General features: G+C 42.1%; 1 protein-coding gene across 2 annotated transcripts in view; it reads left to right on the top strand.

The window, feature by feature from the left end:
* Positions 1–25,440, top strand: part of LOC110347572 (beta-microseminoprotein-like) — a 70,046-nt gene that overhangs the window by 26,669 nt on the left and 17,937 nt on the right. Inside the window, exon 3 of one of the 2 annotated variants that reach the window (XM_087211145.1) lies at positions 8,853–8,918. In XM_087211145.1, coding sequence (XP_087067271.1) covers positions 8,853–8,918 — 66 coding nt within the window. Of the gene's footprint in view, positions 1–8,849; positions 8,919–25,440 lie in introns of both variants that reach the window. The other variant, XM_087211144.1, reaches the window with a different exon arrangement.

Below are 25,440 nucleotides of genomic sequence, written 5' to 3'. Positions count from 1 at the left end.
AAATTCATCCAACTGTAAACTTAAGGTGGTCAACTTTCTATGTAAATAATAAATATAACATGATTTTAAAAAAAGAAAACGTGAAAGCAATTTGTAGTTTACTGATGCACAAAATATTATATCATCTCCAGATATATCCTGCAAGTTGCTTATAAATAATGTTATGGTTTGGATCTTAAATGTACCCCAAAAGCTCATTCCATAAAGGCCTGGTCCTCAATGCAGCAAAGTTTAGAGGTGGGACTTTGAGAGGGGATTAGATGATGAGGGTTATGAATTCAAAACTGGACTAATCAACTATGGTTTCATAGAGTTTTGGGTTTTCAGTTTTCAAGAAGGATGGTACTTGTTCTCTCTCTCTCTCTCTCTCTCTCTCTCTCTCTCTCTCTCTCTCTCTCTGTCTCTTTCTGTGCTTCTCAGTCACAATAAAGTTAGCTGATCTGCCCAAACATGTTCTCCTGTGAGGACTTTCTGGCTCTCCTGTGTTCTAATATGAATATAACCAGAACACCATGGAATGAAATTCTCAAACTGTGAATCAGTTTTCCCAGTTTTAAGTTGTTTGTCTGAGGCATTTTGTGACACTGTAGCAAATCTAACCAACAGAAAAATTCCTACTAAGAAGTGGGTTTATGACACTGACTACTCCCACTGTACTGATTTGGATGCATTTGGAATTCGTTCACAGGAGGTAAATGGACAAGTTTGGAAAAGTAGCTTCAAAAAATGTTACCATACTAGAAGCAGAGATTAAGGCACAATTCTGGAGGAATCTCAGAAGACCAGAATCTGATAGGAATTTTATCTGTAGAGATTATTTTTTTCATATTATTTGGTCAGGAAGGCCCAACCCTAGAAAGTTCCAACACTTAAGGTCTAGCCACTTGCCTGAAAGTCAACTAGAAAAATTAATGTTGGAGTAATAAATCAGTTTATTCATTATAGTCATGCTAGCAAGGAGCAGAGAAACCAAGTTTCCACATCCCTGTATTCATGTTCTATCAGGAACTCCAAGATATAAGATAAACCATGATAAGTATTATCCACAATTAGTCTAATCTCTAGACCAGTGAACGAGTTGATCACTACCTTAGGAATGGCCCACCCAGAGCCTTTGCAGCCACAAAGATGTGATGCTGCTGGCTGCAGACAGATTTGTCATTTGTGGCTAAATATATATTAATCAGATCTGCTGTTAATGGAATCCAAAGTAACAGGATGAGAGACTGATTCAGAGAAACAGAAAAATGGAGTTCACTCCTTCAGGTTTAGACAATGCCAAGACTTGTTAGTGCCAGCTGGAAGGTCTAGAGCATGATGGAATAAAAGTGTGCAGTTGAAAATCTGTTAACTATGATTTTCCTGAAAACCTTGCATATACCATAGTTAGTGAAGGAAAAGAGAAGTTAAAGTTATTCAGACACAACAGGATGCCAGTATTATTGTTTGATTTTTTCATGATTGTCACTCTTTAAGGAGTAAGATATATTCATAGTGTTGTTTTAATTTTCATTACTCTAATGATCAGAGAATAAAATTTTTAAAAATGTACTGAGACAAGGGTTAGTGAGACAGAGGATAGGATTCTAATAGTAAGGTCAGTGGCCCCAAAGTGGAGTCTGCTTGTTCTCCATCCTCTAGGCATCATTCAAAAGCATCTGCCAGGGGCCTTCCAGCTGTCAGAGATCTTCCTGTTCATGACCATTGGGGCCATTACCTCAAGGGTGCATGGCCCTGCTTGGACACTGTGTGGGATCTGCATAGATTCTATCCTGAAATGTACATAGTCTCATGGACTAATCATGGTAGAGATTATTTTGCTTATACGGTGGCTGTTTCTCCCTTCTTAGTCACTTAAAAATCTGTAGCGTGAGGGTTTTTGAGAGGAGGGGAGTTGAGTTGAAAGCGGACAGTAACCAAATGTCCCAGGAGCCAAGAAAACCCCTGGAATAAAAGACAGAATCATCTCTTCAGGCAGAGGGAACAGGACTATGTTAACTCCTAACTGTCTCTCCGTGAATCCTTCTTCAACTACCATGAGAGCTTTGAAATGAGCCTTTCTGGAACTAAACTTGAACAAAGTCCATCTTTATCAGCAGTATGACCATCACATTGAGAGGCCATCCTAGGATCCATAGAGCAAATTTGACCACTGAGAATAACTGGGAGGCTGATGCTCTGTGTCAGTTGCCCTCTGGTTGGTTGTTTGAGATCTATCAGGTTCACAGAGCCACTCTAAGCCCCAGGACAGAACAGTCCTGCCCTGCCTGTTCACTGCTGGATCCCACATCCAGCAGCACACCTGGCCCAGACAATATGCACTGGATGGAAGAAGCACATCGTCTACACTAGTGAAAGTTTAAAGACGATGCATTTTGTCACTGTGAAGTCACCTCATGTTTGGTGTCTGTGAACAGCAAAAGACACCAAGAGCCATGCACCCACAAGGGAGCCCTGCAGTCAGATCTCTGGGCTTGATTCCTGTGGGGCTGCATAGCTTCACGTGAGAACTTCCTCGGCCTGTCCTCCCTGCCCTGCTTTGCCCTTAGGCCAATGCAGAGGGATGTGGGGACAGAGCAGACAGATACTACCTGAAAAAACCTAGGGGCGAGACGTGAACGCTGAAAAGGAAAAAGAAAACAATTCCATCTCAGACATGTTTATTTTTCCATTCCCCACAAGGTCGTAAGGTAAAAGAAGAAGGCTGTGTGAAAAGTGCCACAGATAGCAGTGGTCTTCTAGGGAAGATGAAGCATGGGAAACATGCTGTAGCATTTATTTTTATTGTATTTCTCTCCTTTTAAATGTCTGTGTGTTTTGTAATATGCATTACATCACTACACGTGTAATAAGTAATATTAAGGAACATGCGGGTTGAAGGGTTTGCTCAAGAATGATTTTACTGCTGGGTAGGCCCACATGGTCACAGATTATAGAGGCCACACATGGAAAAAGTGAGCCTGGGAGAGCTGGGTGCAGAGGAGGGCATTACAGTCTCCAGTCACCCACAGTACAGGGCTTTGCTGGGTTCTCGTGCTCCACCACGGTGTAGGTGCAGTTGTCCTTGTGGAAAATGGGCTGACACATGGTTGTGTTGTAATCCACAGGTTCAAGAACTCTGTCATGGAGACAAGATGAAGGCCTGTTAGAAGAACTAGGGTACCAGCCATCCCACTCTGCCACCCAGCACAGCTCTGTGCATGAAACAGCTCACACTGCTGTTGACTGGGAGCTCCTCACTGACTGACACCATGCCTTGGCCCATATCCTTACAGCAGGTTCTGAGGAAACCTAGACTGATCTCTACCATGGAGTCATAGATCAGGCCTTACACGGGTGCCACATTCCTCCCTGCATGCACAGAATACACAAGACATTCTGACTGTCCAGGGCAGCGCTGCCACATGTGGGACAGAAAGCCTGTCTACCCATCCATCCTAGTGCTCAGGAAGTGACCAGCATGGAAGATGCTGGAATGTGGGAGGGAGGGGTATCCCTGCCATGCATTGTGCTCTGTTACCAGAAGAGATAACTCCATCATCAGGAACAAGGAGAAATCTCAGACCAGGGATACAGTCCTCAGGGAAATGATCAAACTGGGGTCAGCTTTTTGGGAAATTCCAACCCATAGTCCAGGTGCACAGCATAGAGCTTATTACCCCATTGAGGCCCACCCCAAAGGTGTAAAAAGTCTTAAGTGTACAGAAGCAGATAACTTAGGACAATGTTTTCATCCACGAGTTGATCCTGGAATTTGACTTTGACAAAAGAACATTTTCATCCTCTTCCTCACCCATCCAAAGCAGTGTGGCTCCTCAGTATTCCCTCCATGGCCCCCTAGACACTGACTCTTTCAGCCTTTGGTTATGCACTGAAGAAGACTGCAGATAGCTGCTTATAGGGGCCAAGACATTCAGCATTGACCCAGGGGATCAGACATGAGAGACACCTCTGGGGACATCATCCTTCTGGTGGAAACAAACTCTGGAATTGTGCCTTGTGGGCTAAGATCCTGCTTTAATTAAGACTAAGCATTTGTTCAGTTGAACTAGAAAATGTTCTGAAAGGCTTTTATGTGAAGGAAGAGTGATGAAGCTAGACTATTAACTTGAATAATAACACCACAAAGTTATAATAAATGGTTTGACATCCAGTACACAAAAGGGTGTCTAAGAAGTATGATAAAATCTTAATGATTATTACTTTTTAATAGAGGAACTATAACTAGAAGAGGATCATTTGTACCTTCCAATAGTCAATTAATGTGGTTTTTATAGCACATATAAGAAAATGTCATTTAAGTTCTAAAACTCAGAAGTGGTTGTTTCCAGTTTGGATGTGAGATGGTACAGCCACAGAGGAAGATGCCTCAATAGTTTCTCAAGTGTGAGATCCACAGTTCCCTATGGCCCAGCAAGTCCTCTCCCAGGGAGAGCCCTAAAAATATGTATCAGAGACACAAGCAAACTTTTATGATCCCATTTTAGTGAGTATAAATGAAAGTGCAGGTGTCCCAAACTCCCTGCCCACACAAATAAGTAAACCTAGTGTGGGGTTTCAATGCCCAGGGCTATTGCTGTGGCATGGAGGAAAGAAGCTCTAACAGGCTGATGGCAGAAACGAGCCCACACAGCAGACAAGCATCCTGGGGATCTACTGACATGAATGAACTAGAAGAGGCAAAGTCACTGAGACAGATTTGAGGATCCCAGGAATGGACAGGAAGTGGGTATGGAAATTAGAGATTAATGGGTACATTATTTCTGTTTGGAGTCATTACAGACTTTTGGAAAAAGCCAGGCATTGTGGAGTACACCAGTTACCTCAGTTGCTCAGGATATTGAAGAGGAAGGAGTGAATATTGAAGGCCAGCATGGAAGAAACACTAGGATGAAGCCAAACTAATGCAAATACAAAGCAACAAAAATCTAATATAAAAAGTTTTGGAAATAGTGGAGATGGTTAAACAATACAGCAAATGTTCTCAATGCCAGTTAATTATATATCTGAAAGCAGTTAAATTGAAAAATTTATATACTACATATTTTATTTCAACAGAAATTAATTAAAGTTAAACTACTATTTATGGAATGATGCCTAATCATTACCATGTGTTTGGCAGGTAATCAACATGCATAATTTTGTCATCTGTGTACAGGACACAGAGCCCATCACTAGATGCAAACTTAATCCCACCCAGAACTACCATGGGAGAGAGAACATCCCAGGGAGACTGAGGGGGAGCTCACAGACATCAGGCAATCAGACGCCCTGACCTGGCTGCTGGGTGACCTTGGTTCTGTGCCTCCCTCACTGTGTTCCTGGAGCTCAGCCTGGATGGGGCTGGGCCTGGGCCTAAAGGCACTGAATACATGGGCATCTGAGCAGTGTTCTGCATGTGGACTATGGCTCCAGATATTGTCTTAGAGATGCTTAACCAAATAAATACTGTGTGATACCCATAATAAAAAAGACAGATTATGAGAAAACAGAGGTGATAGGCATTGAGGTCATTCCAGGGAAAGAGGAGCTGGTTCTGACATGGGATTAAAGAGCACATGTCCCCTGGGTGCAGCAGTGTGCCTCAAGGGACAGGCAATGGGGCAGGAGGGAAAAAAAGACCACCTGGATGGTTCCACTTGAGTCATTCCTTAACCTAGGGTGGAGCCAAAGACCAGGCCCAGAGAAATTCTTATGTTCTTTTAATGTTAAAGTATAACTCTGCAAAAAAGTGTTTATTTCTCACATCTACCTGATAATCCACAGGGTACAGTAGAGAAAATGAGCCTTAGAGAGACTGAGAATTTTCCCCAAGGATGCACAGCTACGACACTGGGAAAAAGAGACTCAGACTCAGGTCACTGTGACTCCAGCATCCAGGCTCCTCTCACCTCAGTGCCAGGACCAGCACTCACTCTTCTCTACCTGACTCCCAGGAGCCACAGAGGAGAGCAGGAGGACTGAGCGCTGATCAACAGGGAGCAGTTTAACAGCTAGGCAGGAGTGCTCACTTGTGAGGGAGAAATTGTTGACAATCCCAGCACATGGTCAAGACAGGACCACACTGCAGAGTCAATGTCACTTTCTACAAGACAAGGTCAAATTGCAAGAGCCAGAAAATTGGAATGTAGCTGCAGGATGGCAGTGCATGGGAAGCTGCCCCAGGCACTTGCCACACTCTGGACATCAGACATTTTTGTTCCCAGGGCACTAATTATAAACCCTTTCAAAAAATGTGCACAGAGCTTTCCAGACATTTCAACTCCCACAAGACTTGTGCATTCTTTTTAAGTAACTGTCTGATTTCTCTACTTGCTGACATTGACCTGTCACCCTCTGAGTCTTTTGGTTACATTCAGAAGTAAGTTTGGGAAATGCAACTTCACACCAATGCTTCCATCAGCAAAGATCCTCATGTTGGGAAGAATGTTTCCTCTCTTATAGACCACCAGCCTAGAGTTTATGAGTCTTGGATTCACCTCCAGCACAACAAAACAAAGCAAATAAAATAAAAGCTACCAATATTTATGGAAAATACTTGAAGCCAGGATGGCTGATACAAAGACATCACAGGGAATGAGGGGTGAGAGTTAGGTACTTCATTTAGACATGGCTGCATTCTCTTCCCCAAAAATGACAACATTGCTATCTATAGAATCCCAGCAGAAAACATCTGCAGAACCCTTGGCTTCTATGACTTCAACACAAGCAGTGAAGAAATCCAGGGATTACAGGACATATCACACCCTGATCATCCCTGACACTTCACATATCTTTCCTGTGACTGGGTTTACAGCACTTCTATTATTACAAACATCCAAGATCAAGGCTACGGTGGTCACCAGGATAAATTACAGAATAGGATCCAAACATTGGCTAGGATTTCCTATGCTCTGGAAACTATGCGCAGACGGGTATTTCACAATAAATACCTAAGGAGAAATAACCTGAGTTGGAAGCATATCATGTGCCAATTAACAAGTGAATGAATAAGCATAGCATGTCTTACATACAGTGTCATGCATACAGTGCAGTGTTATAGGCACCGAAGTGAAAGGACATTCTAACACACTGTAGCATGAATAAACTTTGAGGATATCATGCTTTGCTCAGTAAACTAGTCTCAGCAGGTCAGATGCTTCAGGGATGGACATATATGAGGCTCCAAGAGCTGTGATGCTTGGAGATCCAAAAAGAGAGTGGTTGTTGTCAAGAGCAAGTGGTAGGGGGAGATGAATGATGGTTGGATAGACTCAAAGTTTGAGTTGTGCAAGATGACAGGACTGTGGGGATGATGGGTGGGGAGGTTGTACAGATGTGTCAGTCCAAAATTCACTCAATCTTTGCAAGATATAAGATGAAAAGCTAAATCCCCTCCATGACATCCAGAGAGAATCCTCACTTAGACTCTGGAGTCACGATGATGATCATGTGAGGATGTTAGTACATGGGTGTCAGCGCATAGATGTATATGGGGTACATGGAATTCTCACTGAGGATGTTAACAGTCTGGGATTATGTACCTATAGCTGAAGGGGCCAAATGGGGAAATATCTGTCTCTGCTCAATTTTACTGAGAATCTCAAAACTGCTCTACCAAATAAAGTCTAAGATAGCCAAGTCTTTTCTGGACAAGATGAGATTGATACTTACATACTACAACATTTCATCCCATTTTCATAGCAAGAACAATCTTCACATTTATCATTCCTCCAAGTTGAGTTCGTCATGAATATATATTCAAGGATATACCTGCATACTGAAAAATCCACACAGCAACATCAGTGAAGTCCCCAAATCAGGCAACCAAAACAAGGCTGGGAGGACACTGGCTCAGCCTCTCTATGAGATGATAGACAACTTCTGTGTCATGCAATGCAGAGCTCCTCCATTTCTCTCAGCTAAAATAGAGTACTAGGAAGTCTACAACACTGGCCACATTTTCCAAAGCAAACTCAAATCCTTTTACATTTATTTTAAAGTAAACATTTCAAGAATAACTACCACCTTCTTCTCTAATCTTATTCTGGGCCCACTTTCTCTTAGTGGAGTAACTCTTCATAAACTCCTCACTCATGTACTTTTACTTTGCTTCTTTTTACTTTCATTCTCAATTCTTCATGAACCTGTGAAGTGAACATCTTGGGGACTCAAAGTGTATTTAACAGGTGCAGGTCAGTGTAAGATCTCATTTTCAGCATGTAAAAAAGCCTGGGTTCAATCCTCAGGACTGGAACAAACAAATCAAAAGTGTATGTTAAGCCCCATCACAAAACACGGAAATCAAGATCCCTGGGTGTGAGTCCAAGTGGCCATGATTTTAGAACACTTGCCAAGTGTTGAACCAAGCTGAGAACCACTGCTGAGACCCCTAGATTCACATGTACTTGCAGGACACCCACCCCTAGCATCACCACAACTGCCTTGTTCATGCAATTCTTTCATCTGCCTTCAGGGTCTCTGAATCTGCACCTGCTGGTTCACAAGACTCCCTGAGCTTGACATGAACATCAGAATCTTAATACCTCTTTGGAGTAAGTAATAGGATTTAATCTTGAACCATGAATATGCAGCTGTGAAAACAGAGATTCTAACTCATGAGGTGGTAGATGGAGTCCTAGGATTGATAAGTTTCAAACACTCCCTAGTCAATTCTCACTCAGGTAGACTTGAGAAGGACTGTCTTATATGCAGGCCAGGTAGAAGACCCTCACTGGACTCCAGTTCCCTATCTGCCTTCACCTACCTTCCTGTAGCTACTCAAAGGCTTTAGTCACACAGTCAGTATTAAAAACCAAGACTTACCATAATAGTAATTGCCTTCACCTTCTGCCACTTTTACATTCCAGCAGCGGGCACTGTATGAAGTCTCCAAGTTGGCCAGGAACAGAAGACAGCCCAGGAGAGCTTTCTGTAATGTAAGAAATAATGGAGAGTGAGTGGATTCAAAGAGTCATCCTAGACTGGGGGTCACTCACAAGACTTCCTGCTGTTCTCTGGCAAGTGGTTCTGAAGGTGGATTCTTCCCTCTGGTTAGCCAGCCAGGGAACAAGACCTACATCATCACCAAGTAATACATTGGCAGAGTAAACTGGATTCAAGAACACCAGAGTGCAACAACAGTGGGTTTATCAGAACAGGTGACATTTAGGAAGCCCATGAGGAAAATGAAAATTCCTCAGCTGTGTTATAGAATATGTAGATTATAAAATACAGAAACAAGACTTCTGAAAGCAATAACCATGGCAGAGGCACAGAAGAAAAGATACAGTTGGAGGCTGGCTTGAACTGAGTTAATAGGAAATGTGATGAGAAAGACTCATTACAACAGTGTCTTAATCACTGAGACATAAAGTCCGACACCTAAAACTTAAAAGAGGAGAGGTTTATTTTGGCTTACAATTTGTAGAAGTTTCTGTCCTCTGAAGGTTAGCAGCATGGTGGAATGGCCAGATGCTGAGGAAATCTGCTGATGATACGGTGGCCAAGAAGCACAATGAGATCAAGGGAGGAGTGGGAAGGGAAATAAACCCTTCCAGGTCACACCCACAGTGACTTACCTTATCCTACCAGATACCATCTCCTAACAGCAAGTCAGATATAATGCTTTCATAATCCATCCACTTTCTCGAAGCTTCAACCTTGAGTCCATGTGGATTTGGGGGACACCTAGTATTAAACCATAACATTTCACCTCTGACCCTCCAGAACTCTCAGGCACATCTCTTTATGCAAAATGCATTTAGTTCATCTCTCAATGGTCCCAAAGTGTTAACAATTACAATGTTCCAAATTCAAAGCCTCTGCTGAGATTTAAAGCACACTCTTAGCTGTAAACTGCAGTAAAACTCAAAAAGAAAGATAAACACTGACAATATACAATAGTTCAGAGTAAATATTTTCATTTCAAAAATGAGCAAAAGGGAAATAGAAGGGAATGAGACTAAAGGTGGGCCAAATCTAACAGATCAGAGAGTAAATCACTTAGCTTAAAGTCCTGCATTTGGGGACAGAGATGGAAAGATGCAAGCTGCAAATTGCTTGAGTGGGTGGCCTAGAGATTTGCTGGTGGTTGCAGCTCTCAAGGCTTCTCTCCTGGACTGGCTTTGCTCAATCCTTACACTTTCCCCCAGATATTCCACTTCATAGAGTTACCATCTTCATTGGTCTCCACTACACTTTTCACTTCATTCTCACACCTTCACATGCTGTCTTGTCCAAAGGGAACCACCTCACCTCTCAAGCCTTCTTTGAAAATATTGCTGGAAGCTCCCATGAGTCCATAAGTCTTGCATTCTGCATGCCCCTTAAACCAGCAACACATGGATGATGCCAGTGTCTGCCACTTGCTCTAGTAATAGCCAGCTGTTTTCCATTATGACTGCAGGAGAATCTGAGTGCCTAGATGGCCAAAAGGATGAAATGAATCCCATGTAGCCAATTTACTAAGATGTCTTTCTCCAGCAGGTTTCTCTGAATTTGTCTTCAGAAAGCAAAATGTTTCAGTTTTCTACCCTTGAATCTGCAAATGTTGAGGATTCTTGGGTTCCTCCCATTCCTTCAAGACATCCCTTGTAGTGTCCCTGATGCAAACCAGTTGGTTTTTAAAAATACTTGTCTTTTCAGCAACCAAACTCTTCTCTGCTCCAGTTTTGCATGTCCCAATTTTACTAGCGTTTCATTTCTGGCCAAACTCAATTTTCACAATTATTCAGCTGTGCCTTTTTTTCTTGGTCTCAACTTAGAGTTGGCTAAAATAAATGCAACAGTACCTATACCACATCCTAAACAGTAGGCTGCCTTGAAATTTCTTCTATCACATTGCATATTAATTCGTCTGCCACCTTTAACCTCAATCTCCAACAGTCTCAGTACATAAATAAAATGTAGACAGTTTTTTTTCACTAGAGCATAAAATACATGGCTTGAGAACATGAACTAAGAAAAAAACTTGACAGGCTGACAGATGGAAGGAGAAACCTTATGAACCAAGGATCACTGAGTTTCATTCATTGACATGCAACAAGTTGCAAATTAGCTCATGTGGTATGTGTGCTGTGATGGAGACAGAGATGGTCACACCCAGAATGTGGGGCTGGTGGCCAGTTTGAGGGAGGAATTTTGAGAAGGCATAATTATGACAACATTGGGCTTTTCCTCTTATTTTCTACAATGAAATATAGTCAATTTATAATGATGAAGAATGAAATAATTTTTTTAAACCTCACTATATTTACCAACAGCAGGGCCTGGAATGGCACTTGATTTCTGCTTGGTATTTTTCATTTTCATGAGACTCAGCTCAAACAATGCTCTAAACCTTAAATTTTTCTTCTCTCAAAATATCAAGCCCTGTCAAAAGCATTTTACTCTATACATAGAGAAGACTTCCTGGGGCTGTAGTCATATCAAAACTTTGGAGGGTCTTGTTTCACTGAGCCTGAGATAAGAGGCATCAGAGAAGAACCTGAGCTGCCATCCAGGGCTGGTGAACCAGAGAGAGTTCCCAACCTTCCACCCCTGGGGCAGGGATACAAGATTTAGTGACTGGGTATAGAGTCCAAACTCAGTAACAGGGAGACCAAATTATTGGAATTGAGATTCTACACTTGACAATATCTGAGCCCCCACCCTTTCTCTGAAACTAAGTATTCTCACTCATAAAAAGAGTGGTCTCTCATTGGTTGGGGATCACAATTCCTCAAGGAGTTCAGTTTAACAAATAATCTCAGGATCCCTAAAATACACATGACCTGGGCCTTATAACTTGACCTTTTCTTTTTGTCAAATGCACAGAAAAACTGACCAAATCAATGCTGCTTTAACATCCAGGTACATCCCTGGAGTGTTTGGGGAACACAGCACTGAAAGGTTCTGTCTCAGTATTCTGCAGGCTCAGAACCTAGCTTCCTGGTCATGCTTCCAATGACATTGTGGGTCTGAGGGCACCAGCAAGTACAGATGCTGCAAAGTCCCTTCACACCTGTGAATTCCTTCCTGGTCATCACCCAGCAACCTTTATCTCTGCTGGGACACCAACCCCTGTTGTGTGCTGCCTTGGAAAGTGCACCCAGGAAGAACTCTTTCTAGGGCTTTCTTTTTTCTTTTTTCTTTTTAGAATCATACCACAGCAATGTATGTGTCTCCATGTTTATAGTGGCACAGTTTGTAATAGCTAAAGCTTGGAAACAGCCCAAGTGCCCATCATCTAGGGCTTTCTTGATAGTGTGGCCTCATGTCCTAACTTCGTGAAAGGACACCTGGACACGTTCACTGAGATTCTGTCCATTAGGTATGGTGCTCTTCCTGCAAGTGTCTTTCTCTAGGTATTCCCTTCCTGAGCATCTTCCTGAGCTCCCATGACTCTCCTGTGCAGTGGCTGGATCTTCCCCCTTTTTTCAGAATGAAGAGCAGCCCAGGCCATCCTTAAGCCTGGCTTGAGCTAAGAAAAAGTAAGTTTAATTTTAAGAAAGAAAGGAAGCTTTCAAGGGTTTTTACAGATTCAGAGATAAGAATCTTCCATCATCCGACAGATACAGCAAGAGGGCCCAGGGGATCAGGTCACAAATTCTTCTAAAATTAAAATCACTGTGCAGCTTTCAAAGTCCCATTGCACCATTCTCACTGCAAGCCAGATGAATCAGAGCATCATGTTCTTTCAGAGACTGCTGCATGACTACAAACAGCCCTGTCTAGCTGCCCCTGGCTTGCAGAGAGGGATGAGTGTGTTCTCATCTCACTCCCCAGGCTCAAGGTGATGATTCCATAGAAGCTTCTTTCTCCAGCCTTACTTTGGTCATTTGTAAGAGGATGTACAAATTGCTGCTCTGAATTTATATATAATTTATGAATTTATATATAATTGTAGTAATCATACTCTTAAGAGTGCAATATTTAGAGACATAGAAAATACCAAGAAATCCCCAAATTACTAGAGAGAAAAACCACTGGTTCCAGAGAACAGAAATACCACTGCAAACACTGCAACTTTTCCAATGCCCCAGAATTGCATTATACAGTGCACAATTAATTGTAAGTAATATAGACAGGATTCATAATGAAGTTGCATTGATATTTATGTGTTATCACGAAAATGCACATCACACCTACTATGGAAAGGAATACAGACATTTTTTATTTTCCTTTCTTGCCCTTCTGTATGAAATAACTCAGCTGCCAATGTCAGTCAGGAGCTCTACCACTGAACTGCACCTCCATCTGTTTCCCTTTTTGGGACAAAAAAGATTTCTTCCAGGTGGGAGCTGCCAGGAGCTCTCACACTGAGCATTTATACATGAGAGGTCACCACACATTCAACACCATTATGAAGGACCTCTGGTCAAGAATACAGGGAGTACTTATAGGGGTTGATTATTAATAAGAGACTGTGGTTTCAGAGGGTGTATCAGGAATTTATCTATCAGATTTACGTATCAATTATGGGTCCACCCCCGTTCCCAATGCTAATATATCTTTGTGATTGACCTGAGAGGAAAAATAAAGGAAGAACTACTCACTGAACATTCACCCTAACCTGGGTAAATTCCTAGTTACATGGAGAATGCTTATTTGATCTCACTCACAATGAATTAGCTTCTCAAGAATTCCAGGGATCATTGCCAAGTCTGAAGATGGGTTTATCCCATAGAGGATAACACTGATTTTGTCATAAGTAAAGGAAACAAACAACAGGATAAAGAGACAACCTACTGAGTTGGCAAAACTTTTGCCCAACCAGTCCTCAGAGGCAGGACTAATGTATAAAAGCCCAGCAAAGTTAAATCACCAAAATAAAGAGCTCAAACAAAACAAAACGAAAATGAATACTGAAATGAGTAGACCCATCTCAGAAAAAGAAATGCAAATGACCAACATATATATGAAAAAGTATTCAGAATCTTTGAGCATTAAATAAATGCAAATTAAAACCACATAGTGATTCCATTTTACTTCAGAAGTAATGACTATCATCAAGAAATCAAATAATAACAGGGGCCGGGGATTTAGCTCAGTGGTTCCTCCACCTGCCTTGTAAGCGCAAGGTTCCAAGTTTGATCCCTTGTACCAAAACAAAAACAAAACAACAACAAAAAGAAATCAAATAATGACAAATGCTAGCATGGATGGGGAGAAAAATAAACCCTTCTACCTTATTGGTGGGAATGTATACTAGTACAACAACTATGGAAATCAGTATAGAGACTCCTTAGAAAACTGAAATGAGAGCTCACATTTGACTGAACTATTCTCTTTCAAGAAACTTTTCAGTGGAGTTAGTCATCACATTACAGTGATATATGCACACCCATTTCTAAAGCAGCACAGCTCCTAAGAGAAAAATCATAGAAGTGGCCTATATATCCGTTAATAAATGAAGGGATAAGGAAAATGTGGTATTGATGCACCATTGAGTACTACTCAGCCATAAAGAAGAATAAATGAGTCATTTATAGGAAAATGGATGCATCATGAGACCATAAGGTTAAATGGAGTAAATTAGACTTATGAGCTTAAATATTGCCTGAAATCTCTCATATGAGAAACACAAGTTTGCTCAAAATGAAAGTAGTTTAAATGATGAAACTTATGTAAGTAAATTGTGCTGCTACTTGATTGAAAAATTGTATACATAACTACTAGAATCCCAAGCTATCCTATCCTATCCAAATTTGGCACATATGCTTGTGTGTGGCACCACAGGACCCAGTTTCCACACCTGCCTCCACTAGGCTGACCTTTTGTTGTACACTTCCAAGGATGGCATTATCACCTGGGGAATGTTTTGTGGATTTACTGTTGACCACATGCTAAAATGGGAAATATGTCCTCCCAGTTTTGACAGAGGACCCGCAACACCAAGACTTGCCTTACCATTCTATGCACATGTCAGGACCAGGAGAGAGTCTTATGGATCCAAGCCAGGAGTGCTCCTCCAAGAAAGAAGCAATCTTAACATAAAGCAGAGGAGACCTAAATTCTGGTGTTGACCCCATGAGAATAGTCAGAGCTTGTAAGAGGAAGGGAGGTCAGAAGAAAGAGGACCAGAAGAAAATGTGCTAGAGGCCAACAATACACTGGGAGAAACCAGACACAGTTATCTCTTCAAGAAGGAGCCAGGACTGTCTTGTACTCTTAACTCCATGTCCCCATTTCTCTCTTCAACTAAGATGAGAACCTTGAAATGAGTCTTTCTGGAACTAAAATTCAATAGATCATCTCGATCACCTAGAATGAAAATAAAGTACAAGAGATCCTACCTACACTGCCAAACGGCCCACATAGCATGAGCCATTCTACCTCCTGCCATGAACAGTTCTGTGTGCACAGCACCTTGCAATCCTGTGGGCTGGGGTTCTCCTCATTTACCCATGGCACACCTTGGCTGGCAGCACAGGTGGGTCCCCAGAGACCGGGACCACTCTGTACCATAGAGTCATATGGATTAGTCCTCGCTTGAGTTCCACACTCCTCCCTGCATGCACAGAAGGCAGGAGACATTCTTACAGACCCCATGCAGAGAGGTTCAGAGCAAGGAAATTAAACTTGAATCTGCTGTTCTCTGGTTCCCTTTTGGAGACCTGTGGGACACACAGCTGTTCTTGGCCCCAGGACAAAATTGCACAACATCTTTCTGCACTGCTGGAACCCAGACCCAGTCCCTGCCTGGGCAGAGCAAGGCAGAGCACTCAACACAGGGTAGAGGAATCACGTGGTTTCCAGCACAGACCCTGCAACGCAGATCGTGTTTTTAGATTTGAAATCACCACATGTTGGGGATCTGTGCACTGCAGTAGACATTTAGAGCCCTGCAGCCAGGCCAGGATAGCCACATCAGAGCCTCTGCTGCATGGGATCCAGTGGGAACTGCTTCAGCCTGTCCTGCCCTGTCCTGCTCTGATCTCAGGCAAACACAGAGGGATGTGGGGACAGCAGCTGGGACACTCCCTGAAGTGGAGAAAGAGGTGTGGGTATGAGCACTGCAAACTGAGAAGGGGTCTGGTTTCATCTTCAAGACTCTTATTTTCACTTTGTCCACCAGATCTCAGGAAACAGGAAGCTGATGGCTGATGTGTGGGAAGTGGCAGAGTTGCTCATGGTCCCTTGGGGAGGGATGCATGGGGACTGATTGCAGTGCAGGAAACATCCTGTGATGTTCACTTGTATTTACTTTTGTCTCCCTCTTCAAATATCTGTGAGTTTTGAAATCGGCATTCAATCACTGCAAATGTAATTAGTAAATTTAGAGAATACACATTTACAAGTGTTTGCTTAAGAATAGTTTTATTGGGAGGTAGGGCTTCATAGTCACATGTATCAGAGGACACAGGAGTAGGCCTGGCAGGGGAGTACTTGGACATGGAAGGACATTACATTTTCCAGGAATAGACCTCACATTTTTTTGTTGGGTCCTTAAGATATACCATGCTGTAGGTGCAGTTGTTACTGTGGAAAATGGCAGTGCAGTTGGACAGGTCATAATCCACAGGTATAGCAACTCTGTCATGGAGAGAAGACCAAGGCCTATTAGAAGGACGAGGACACCAGCCATCCTGCCCTGCTGTCCAGGCCAGCTCTGTGCACAGACAGCTCACAGTGTGGTTGGCCAGGGTGCTGCTCACTAACCTATGGCACACCTTGGCTGGAAGCCCCAGGGTGAGTCCCAGAGACCTGGACATCTCTCTATCACAGATCAGTACACAGATCAGCACTCACATGGGTCCCACACTCCTCCCTCCATGCTCAGAAAGCAGGAGCCTCTCTGACAAGCCCAGGGCACCACCACCAGGACAGGGAGCCACCCCAAACCAGGGTCACAGATCCCAGTGAGGTTACTGTCCCAGGAGAACCCTGTGCACACTCAATGGTGTGAACAGCTTAGTGCTTGTCACCACTTGGAGTCCACTCCATGTCTCTGGATTTAAACTGCCAAAAGTGGACAGAAGCAGCCAGTTCCAGGGCCTCTTGACACAATGTTTCCTTTCATCAGGTGATGCTGGACTTTAATGAGTCAATAACAAAAGAGTTCAATAACAAATAAAATAATAAAAAATAAGTTCAATACCAAAAGAGGACATTTTGATCCTCTCCCTCTCTCCTTCCTAAGCAATACGGCTCCTTTGTGCTCACTGTGTGGAGGGCTAGACATTGGCACTTATAGGGCTTGGTGATGCACTAAAGAGGAGGGCAGAAGTGTGCTCATGTTGACCCAGGCACTGAGCCTTGACTGAGGGATCTAGAAACAAAAGACCCCTGTGTGCATCATCCTGTGAGTGGAAGCAACTCTGGAATCCTCTCTAAGGCCCTGCTGTAACTGAGGCTCAGGATTAGTTCAGTTGTACTACAAAACTTTCTGAAAGTGTTTATGGTAAAGAATAGTGATGATAATGAAATATTCCTATGACCAGCCAGACCAGAAGATGCTAATATAAAATTTGATATTCAGTTCCATAAATGGTGTATAAAAGATAAAAAATTATGATAAAATGTTAAGGGTTATTATTTTAGATACTGGAACTATGACTAAATTTGTTTGATTTTGGTGTACTTTCCAATAGTTCTATATGAATATATTTTTTATTTGCACATATAAAAAATGTCATTTTAACTCTTAAAATTCAGAAGTGGTCGTTTGCAGGTGGGAATGTGAAATGTTGCAGCCACAGAGGAAAACACTCCAAGAGCTCCTGAAGTTTAAGCCCATAGTTCCATATGGCCCATAACCGGTATAGAGCCCCAGAAATGAAAGCAGAGATACAAACACACTTGTATGTTCCCAGCAGGATTAGTCACTATACACAAAAGTGCATGCATCCCAAAGTCCTTCCACATGCAAATGAAGAAACCAAGGGTAGGTTGGGTATGTCCTGGGCTGTAGCTGTGGTGTGAAGGGAAGAAGCTTTAACATTCAGCAAAGGGCCAGGCCTTGGTCAGCTGCTGTGGGAAATGAGACAAGCATGTGAGGTTCCAGAGATATGAACCCTCTAGAAGAGGGAAAATCAGTAAGACAGAGGTAGAGCAGAGGGTACCCAAGGGGCAGGACAGGTGACAAATTACAGGCTAAAGTACACATTTTAGGTTTGGGGTCACTATCAATTTTGGAGAAAGCCAAGAAAAAGCCTACCCGGGAGGTGGAGGCAGAAGGATTGAAAAAGTTCAAGGCCAGCATGGAGAAAACGTAGCTTTAGTCCAAAGCAACACACAAAAAAACTATCAAAATTTTGGAAACAGTGGTAATGATGATGCTATAATGTGAGTATACTCAATGCCACTGAATTTTCAACTTGAACAAATGGAGAAGATACAATGCTTTCTCCTTAAGGTGGGGAACAAGAGCAGATATGCTTACTCTTTATCTGTCCATTAAACTTTGAAAACTAGTTTTCAAAGCCAGTGTCTCTGTGCTCCTGAATGGATGAGCACTTTGAACAAATTCCCAGGTGGCCAATTTCCTGCATGGCCTTTCTCTAGCAGCATAACTTGGGACTATTCAATTCTCAAAGTGAAATATTTTAATTTTCCACTCTTGAGTCTGCAAATGTAAGAGGCTTTGGGACTCCTCCCAAATCCTCAAGGCTTTTTTTGTACAGTCTCAATTTTAAAAACTTGGCTTCTTTTTTTCCCCCTCCACTGCTCTCTATTTACAAAGACTTTGTTTCCATTCTTTTCATTTTCTCATATTAATTCCATTCCGCTCTTTCCTTTAACTTGCCTTTTTTAAAGGCTAATAGTTTTACAACCAACCTTTCCTCTGCTCTAGCTTTTCAGGCTGTAACTTTTTGGTAGCTTCCTTTCTGGAGAAAGCTATCTTTTAAAATCATTCAGCTGTGCCACTTGCTCTTGATTTTCAATGTAGTATTGGTTAAATTCCCCAGCCACAGCCTCAACATTAAACTGCTTTGAAATCCCCTATGTTGGGTTAATTTTTGTGCTGCCCTTCATCTCAGTGTCCTGCAGTTTTAGGACATAAGAAAAATGTAGACACTTGTCACCTAGAGTTGTAATTCCAATGGAGTACGTGCTTCAAACTTAAACTTCCTAAGCCTGTTTTTTTTTTTTTTTTTTATCATCAGCCTTTTAATCAGCATTCTGGTTTTCTGAGCTCTGACCAGCATCACACATCAATTTTAGCTGAAAACATTCTAAAGCTTCTCAAGCAAGAGTCTTCATGCATTTCTAAATTCCTCTTATGAACCATTTTAAGACTCTGAACCACATAATCAGGTAGCATCATAGAAATACCCCACATCTCCAGTACCAAAACCTGTCTTCTTCACTTTTCTTGTCACTGAGACAAAATACCTGACAACTGCACCTAGAAGGAGACATTTATTTTGGCTCAGAGCTTGTAAGGTTTCGGTCTTTATATGGGTGGCAGGATGGTAGAATGGCCTGATGCAGAGGAATCTGCTCATGGCACAACAGTGGGGTGCTGAAGTAAATCAAGGGAGGAGCTTGTAGAAGCATGTTCATTTCAGGCCATGCACATAGTGATGACCTCTTCTAAGATTTCGTGGCTTAACAAGTCAGTTATAATACCCATAAGCCAATCACCTCTCTAAATCCCCACTTTTGAGCCCATGGGGTTTTGGAGAGACATCTAAATATAAACCAGAACATGTAGGTAGAAACATGGACTATTTTAAGATCTGTACCTATTCCTGAAACATGAATGTCAATATTATACACCACAAATATATACTAATGAAAACAATTGACAACAAAATAACTGTGCTGCTTAGAATCTCATTTTGCTAAGATCTCATTTTATCTTTTCATTTTCAGTATTCTGTTGTTTTGTATCAAGGCCAGGGCCTTGAGCATGTGAGGTCAGCTCTCCATTATTGAGTGCACACTTAAGACTTACAAAGGCATCTCTGATGGCTGCCTGGACACAGCAGTTAAACTGGACTGAAATCAGGAGAACAAGGGAAGGAGCACGTTGTCTATATCATCTCATTGAGATGAGTGACTGCACATGCAAATCTCAATGTGGTAGTTTCAGGAATATGTTAGAAAGTACACGCACTAAGGACAGTCCTTGTGCAAGATGCTCGAGGTTAGTTATTGAAGTGATCTGAGCAGATCACCACTGATGTAAGAACAGAAAGTGGAACATTAAGAATAAAATAGAAAACCAAGAATTTATCAGTGAATATGGATGTGAATTCTATGTAATGAACATGGTCTTTGATATTACAGCCAGTTATCTATGGAAAGTAATTATTTAATAAATGGTACCAAAACACGTAGTAAAGGATTTGGGAAAGAAATAGTAAAATTCTCTTTTAGTTTCCACCATGAAATAAACTCTAAAAAGGTGTTCATGTACTGGGTGACCCCTCATGTCACAGACACTCAGCTGCTCACTCATGGAATGTCACCAGCTCTCTATTTGCCTGCTGTCTTCAGTGTCCAGGGGATCCCTCAGCTGTTGGATCAACCATGTCCTGTACTGGGGGGGGCGGTATGACCAGAGACACCGAGGGCAGAGAGCCTGTGTGGCTGTCACTGTTTTTTACTGACCTCACTGCCCTTAGCTCCAGTCCCCAAACCACAGGCAATTCCGCAGGGCTGGATGATGACAGAAGATAGGGCTCTGAGTTGGACAGGGGAAGTGGCAGGCAGCACCCTACACCTGGAAACCTGCTCCGAGGCAGCTGCTCCTCCCCTCACCATCCCAGGCTTCCTCTTATGTTGCTGCTGCTGCTGCCTGGTGGGAAATGTCCTGGACTCCGAGACATGTGAAGCAGCCATCCCCACCTGGAGTCTTTCCTTCTCAAGTATTTTATCCACCAAGTGGATAAAATATTGCCAAGGAAGTCTGGGGAATCTAGTTATTAAATATGTGACAGAGGAGGAACAGTTATTTCTGTATTAAAAGAAAATTTTTCTAAAATAATAAAAAGTCTAAATTTTGGCAATGATACCATAAAGCTATCACAACAGAAAATATAGATAAATATTTATATTTGTCTAAGGATAAAATAACAATAGGTTTGAATTTATAAAATATATAAGAATGTAAATAAAATTAAGAGATCATATTTGGAGAACAATGTCATTAAATACTTAGTTTCTATGCACTGAAAGTAAAACAAATATTTTAGCTAAAAAGTAGCAAGAGAAAGAAAGGAGCATTTCACACACAGAGAGACACAGAGAATATTCACCTATATGATAACAAATATGTACATATGGGAACAAATGGATCCACAATGGCATGGCCAGAATAATCATATAATTCACCACACTCACAGGGAAAAATTGCCACATACAAAAAACCATTGCACAATGATCATTTGTATCGAACAGTGTTTTTGAGATCCGTTCATTTTTGCACATGAACATTCTTGCACCACTCTGGGTTCATATTTGCACTATTGAATCTTGATCCCAAGGAGAATGGCAGATTAACTCTCCCACCAGGATGCTCAATGCGCTGGGAAAATAGGGGCACACAAACCAATCTATTATTGGACACAGCTGGCTGAGAACAAAGGGACCCAGGTATTGGCCTGGTAGCTGAGAGATGGGAAGGAGAAAGGATAGAAGCCAAGGATCATTAGTTTCATTCAGGGACATGAATCCAGCTGCAAATCATCTGAAGTGGTGTGTATGCTGTGATGGAGACAGATGTCTCTCACACACACTGCAGGGCTTGTGACAAGCCATTGTGGAGAAGTGATTATGACAACTTTGGGCTCTTCCTTTAATTTCCTACATTTTCTGCAATCAAATAGATTACATTCACAACTGTAAAGGATTAAAAGTACTCTTGATCTGTGTCACTGTGCCTTGCACTGTGCTATATTATGATGTAGGACAAAGGCCCTCACCAGATGCTGAGGCCATGCTTCTGATATCCAAGCATTCAAACAGTAAGCTGAATAAAGCTCTGTTCTCTATAAATTACTCAGTCTCAGGTACTGTGTTATAACCACAGTACACAGATTAAAACATGGGGTAACTGAAGCTTAGAGGGATGGAGAAATCTATTCAATGTTCTCTGGTGGTGGTGAAAGAGGCAGAATTTGAACCCAGGTCTCCTGATTCAAAGCCCGTATCCTTTTAAGCCAATACTGCCTTCCTGTTAGCCCCCTCCCCCCCCGTGGCTGCAGCATCTGAATTAAAAGAGCACCAAGAATCAGGCTGAGTAGCTGTAAAGCAGCTTCTTTCAGGATGGGGATTTTAAACTACTGTGTCCTGAAAGTTTTGAGAGAAGAGACACAGAGCAAGAACAAGTGATGAATCTGTTGCCTTTGTCTCAGGAGGTATTAAGAAGTTCGAAAGTTAGTCTGACTGTGATGTTTAGAGTTGGAGGCCTATGTAAAGTAAGTTGGAAAAGATAAGGGCATAAGAGTACAGCACCCATGAAAGAATCCTGATGATTTCATAAGTAGGCAGAAGGAGAACAGATGGCACTCTTTGCAGGTGTACTCCTTGGTCCTTGTCATGTGGTGCCCTTCACCATCTCACAACCCTGCCAACAACAAGATTAGCAGATGTGTGGCCTTGATCTCTGGAATAGCAAGCTAAGTGCTACTTTTCTTTCCCTCAAGTTACTCAGTCTCAAGTACTTCATATACTAACATGAGATAGGTTACTTCATACTTCGTATCTTCTACACAGTCGTATTTTAGGATTTCTCAAAATTGTACAAAGTTTGCATTTCCTGGCAAACATAAAGGGTTCTATTTTAGAGTGATTTTGAATCAGTTTACTTTCAGTATCAGGAAAATTCAACAGAGGAAATTTTGCTTCGCATGATAGACCAAGTCAAATTTCATCTTACTTGAGCCTTGTACCTAGTGGATTATTAGTAAAAGAAAATTCTGCTTAGCTCCTGAGGTAAAAGATTCTCTGTCCACAGCAAAGAGAGGAAATGCACAATATGAACATGAAGGCTCAAGCAACAAAGCCTTAGTCACTAGCTGGGGCACTTCTGAGAAGTGATGAAATATTTAGCAAGTGAGGTCTAGTTGAAAGAAGTTAGGCTGTTGTGAGTGTGTTAAGTGCATATTTTAGTTGGGCAACTTTCTTTTTTGCTTCCCAACATTCAAGTGGTAGCATTTCCTCCACTAAGCACTTCCCCCCACAATCACCATACCAGAAGCCCCCAAATAACAGAGCCAACCAAACATGGGCTGAAACCTCTGAAACCAGAAGTCAAAATAAGTCTTTCCATTTTTTAAGTTTATAATCTCAGATGTTTTGATACAGTGACAAAAATCTGACCAACACACCTACATTGTTTGCAGTGATGCCCCCCTTCTCACACAGCAATGAAGACATCACAATCACCTGGGTCAAGCCCACAATCTCAAGACATATGATGGATCCAGATGTTTATCCATTAGAGGATAAGTGAAGATGGCACTAGAAAGAAATGTTTCTCTGTCAAAGAAAAGATCCTGCTCCTTGTATCTACTATTGACTACATGCAGGTGTGATGAGATGGGGAATGAGAGCACAGCCTCCTGTCTCCACTGTGAACTTCACACCTTTTCTGCCCCATGATCACCACATCCCAGGGTTCTCAGTTGTCCTTCCTCTTGGGCTCCAGTTGTTCAGATGTTTGAGACCCACAGCACATCCTATCATAGGATCTGACCTTTATTTCTCTTTCCAGTCAGCTTGGTATAATCTTTGAATCCCTTTTCATTGTTCCATGAACAGAAAAAAAATAGAAAATTATATAAAGACATTCCTGATATAGTTTGATAAAGTTAAATCAGATAAGACAAAGGGAGATAAACACTTCATATTTAAATTGTTCTATATTCAAATAAGATGATATTTACTGCAATAAACTTATTTCCCCAAATTTACTTCTCAGTAAGGAGATGGTATTGTCAAGTATTTTCTATTGAGTTTTATCCACTGCCACTACCCTCCTCTTATTCCTGATGTTCCCTACCCAGGGAAGCATGCTTTCCCTGAAAATAAATTTAAAAAATGACTGAAAGCTCAGCTTTTAATGTGATTGGACTCCACAGAAGAGGCAATAGCTGTAGAAGAAAAAGGCATGGGGGCATGTATTAGTTACCTTTCTCATTGCTGAGACAAAATACTCAACACCAAAAGTTGAAGGAGGAAAAGGTTATTGTAATTCACAGTTTGTAGTGGTTTCAGTTTACAGTTGGCTGGTTCCAAGGCAGGGTGGCATGGCAGAGGAGAAACAATTCATGGCAGGCAGAAGGCAGAAGGCAGCAAGCAGCAAGTGAAACGATGACCCTCTTTCTGTCCATATTTTATCCAGGCTATCCGCCAGTTGTGGCTTGTGTCTAGATGTCCCCCCAAAGCCTCATGCAGTCTTTTTCAAAGGTAGCTAAATCTGGAATGTGTGATGCTAGGATTAAGGTTGTGTGATTACTAAACCACTACACATAAGTGATTGGTTTGGTATTGCCTTAACCCCTGGTAGTCTGAATAAGATAAAAGGAGCAGAAAGATACTGTTAAGTGTCTTTGATGCCTTGTGCATGGCATGTTGTTTCTCCTCTGCAATGCTTGTTTGCCATCCCAGCCTTGGAGCCAGCCGATTGTGGACTGAAGCCTCTACGAACTGTAAACCAAATAAACCCTTTCCCTTTTAACTTTGGGTGTTGGGTATTTGGTCTCAGCAATGAGAGAAAAGTAACTAACATGCCACCCTTAGGGCAGGTAGCACTCACACCCAGGCTGGGGCAGCCTTAATCCTAGCATTGCACCATGAATCAACCCCAGGATCACACACCCTACATTCAGCCACCTCCAGAAGGCGCCATCTATGTCTGCATGAAGTTTTGAGGGGCTATCTAGATATAAGCCATACAGGGCATCAGTTCATTCAGTTCATACTCTGAACATGAGGAATAGATCATCTCATTCCAAAGAGACAACATGAAGATACCACAGGCCAAGGCAAGAAAGGAATGAGAAAGGAAAATATTACATTTGAGCACTGATGTGGGCTCCAGAGAGGGAACAGAATGCCTTGTCCATTCCCTGCCCTGTACGTAAAGACTGCAGCAATGGAACCTTGGATAAACGAGGGATCCATGAGCAGAGAGAAAAGCTATGCTTTTTCTCTGTCAGATATACAACCAAGAAAAGCATGGAAGCCTTGGAGCACAATCACATCACAATGCATGGTGACAAGAGCAGTCTGCAGCACACACAGCAATATTTCTCTCTCATGAGCTCCCAGCAAGGACATTTATTGCCCCTGAGCCCAACAGAGCCCATTGGGCCTGCATGGATCTTGCAATGAGGATGAGTACTTCAAACATGTGGAAAGGTATTTATGGAATCTGTCCTCCTCAACCTTTAGTCCCTCCACCTCACTTCCATTGGTCATACCTCTGTGATCCAGGGGTCATTTTCCCACTGAGGGCATCAATGCTGTCCTCTGTTGAGTTCCTACTAAAAGAGTTGTCTTGAATGTCAGGCTTGATCTGGA

Source organism: Heterocephalus glaber, unplaced genomic scaffold (genome assembly GCF_053883595.1).
Source record: "Heterocephalus glaber isolate CG9 unplaced genomic scaffold, H.glaber_assembly_v1.0 deba00001312, whole genome shotgun sequence".
Taxonomy (NCBI): Eukaryota; Metazoa; Chordata; class Mammalia; order Rodentia; family Bathyergidae; genus Heterocephalus; species Heterocephalus glaber.
Note: the sequence above shows the minus strand (reverse complement) of the source record. Positions and strands in the feature narration are given on the sequence as shown.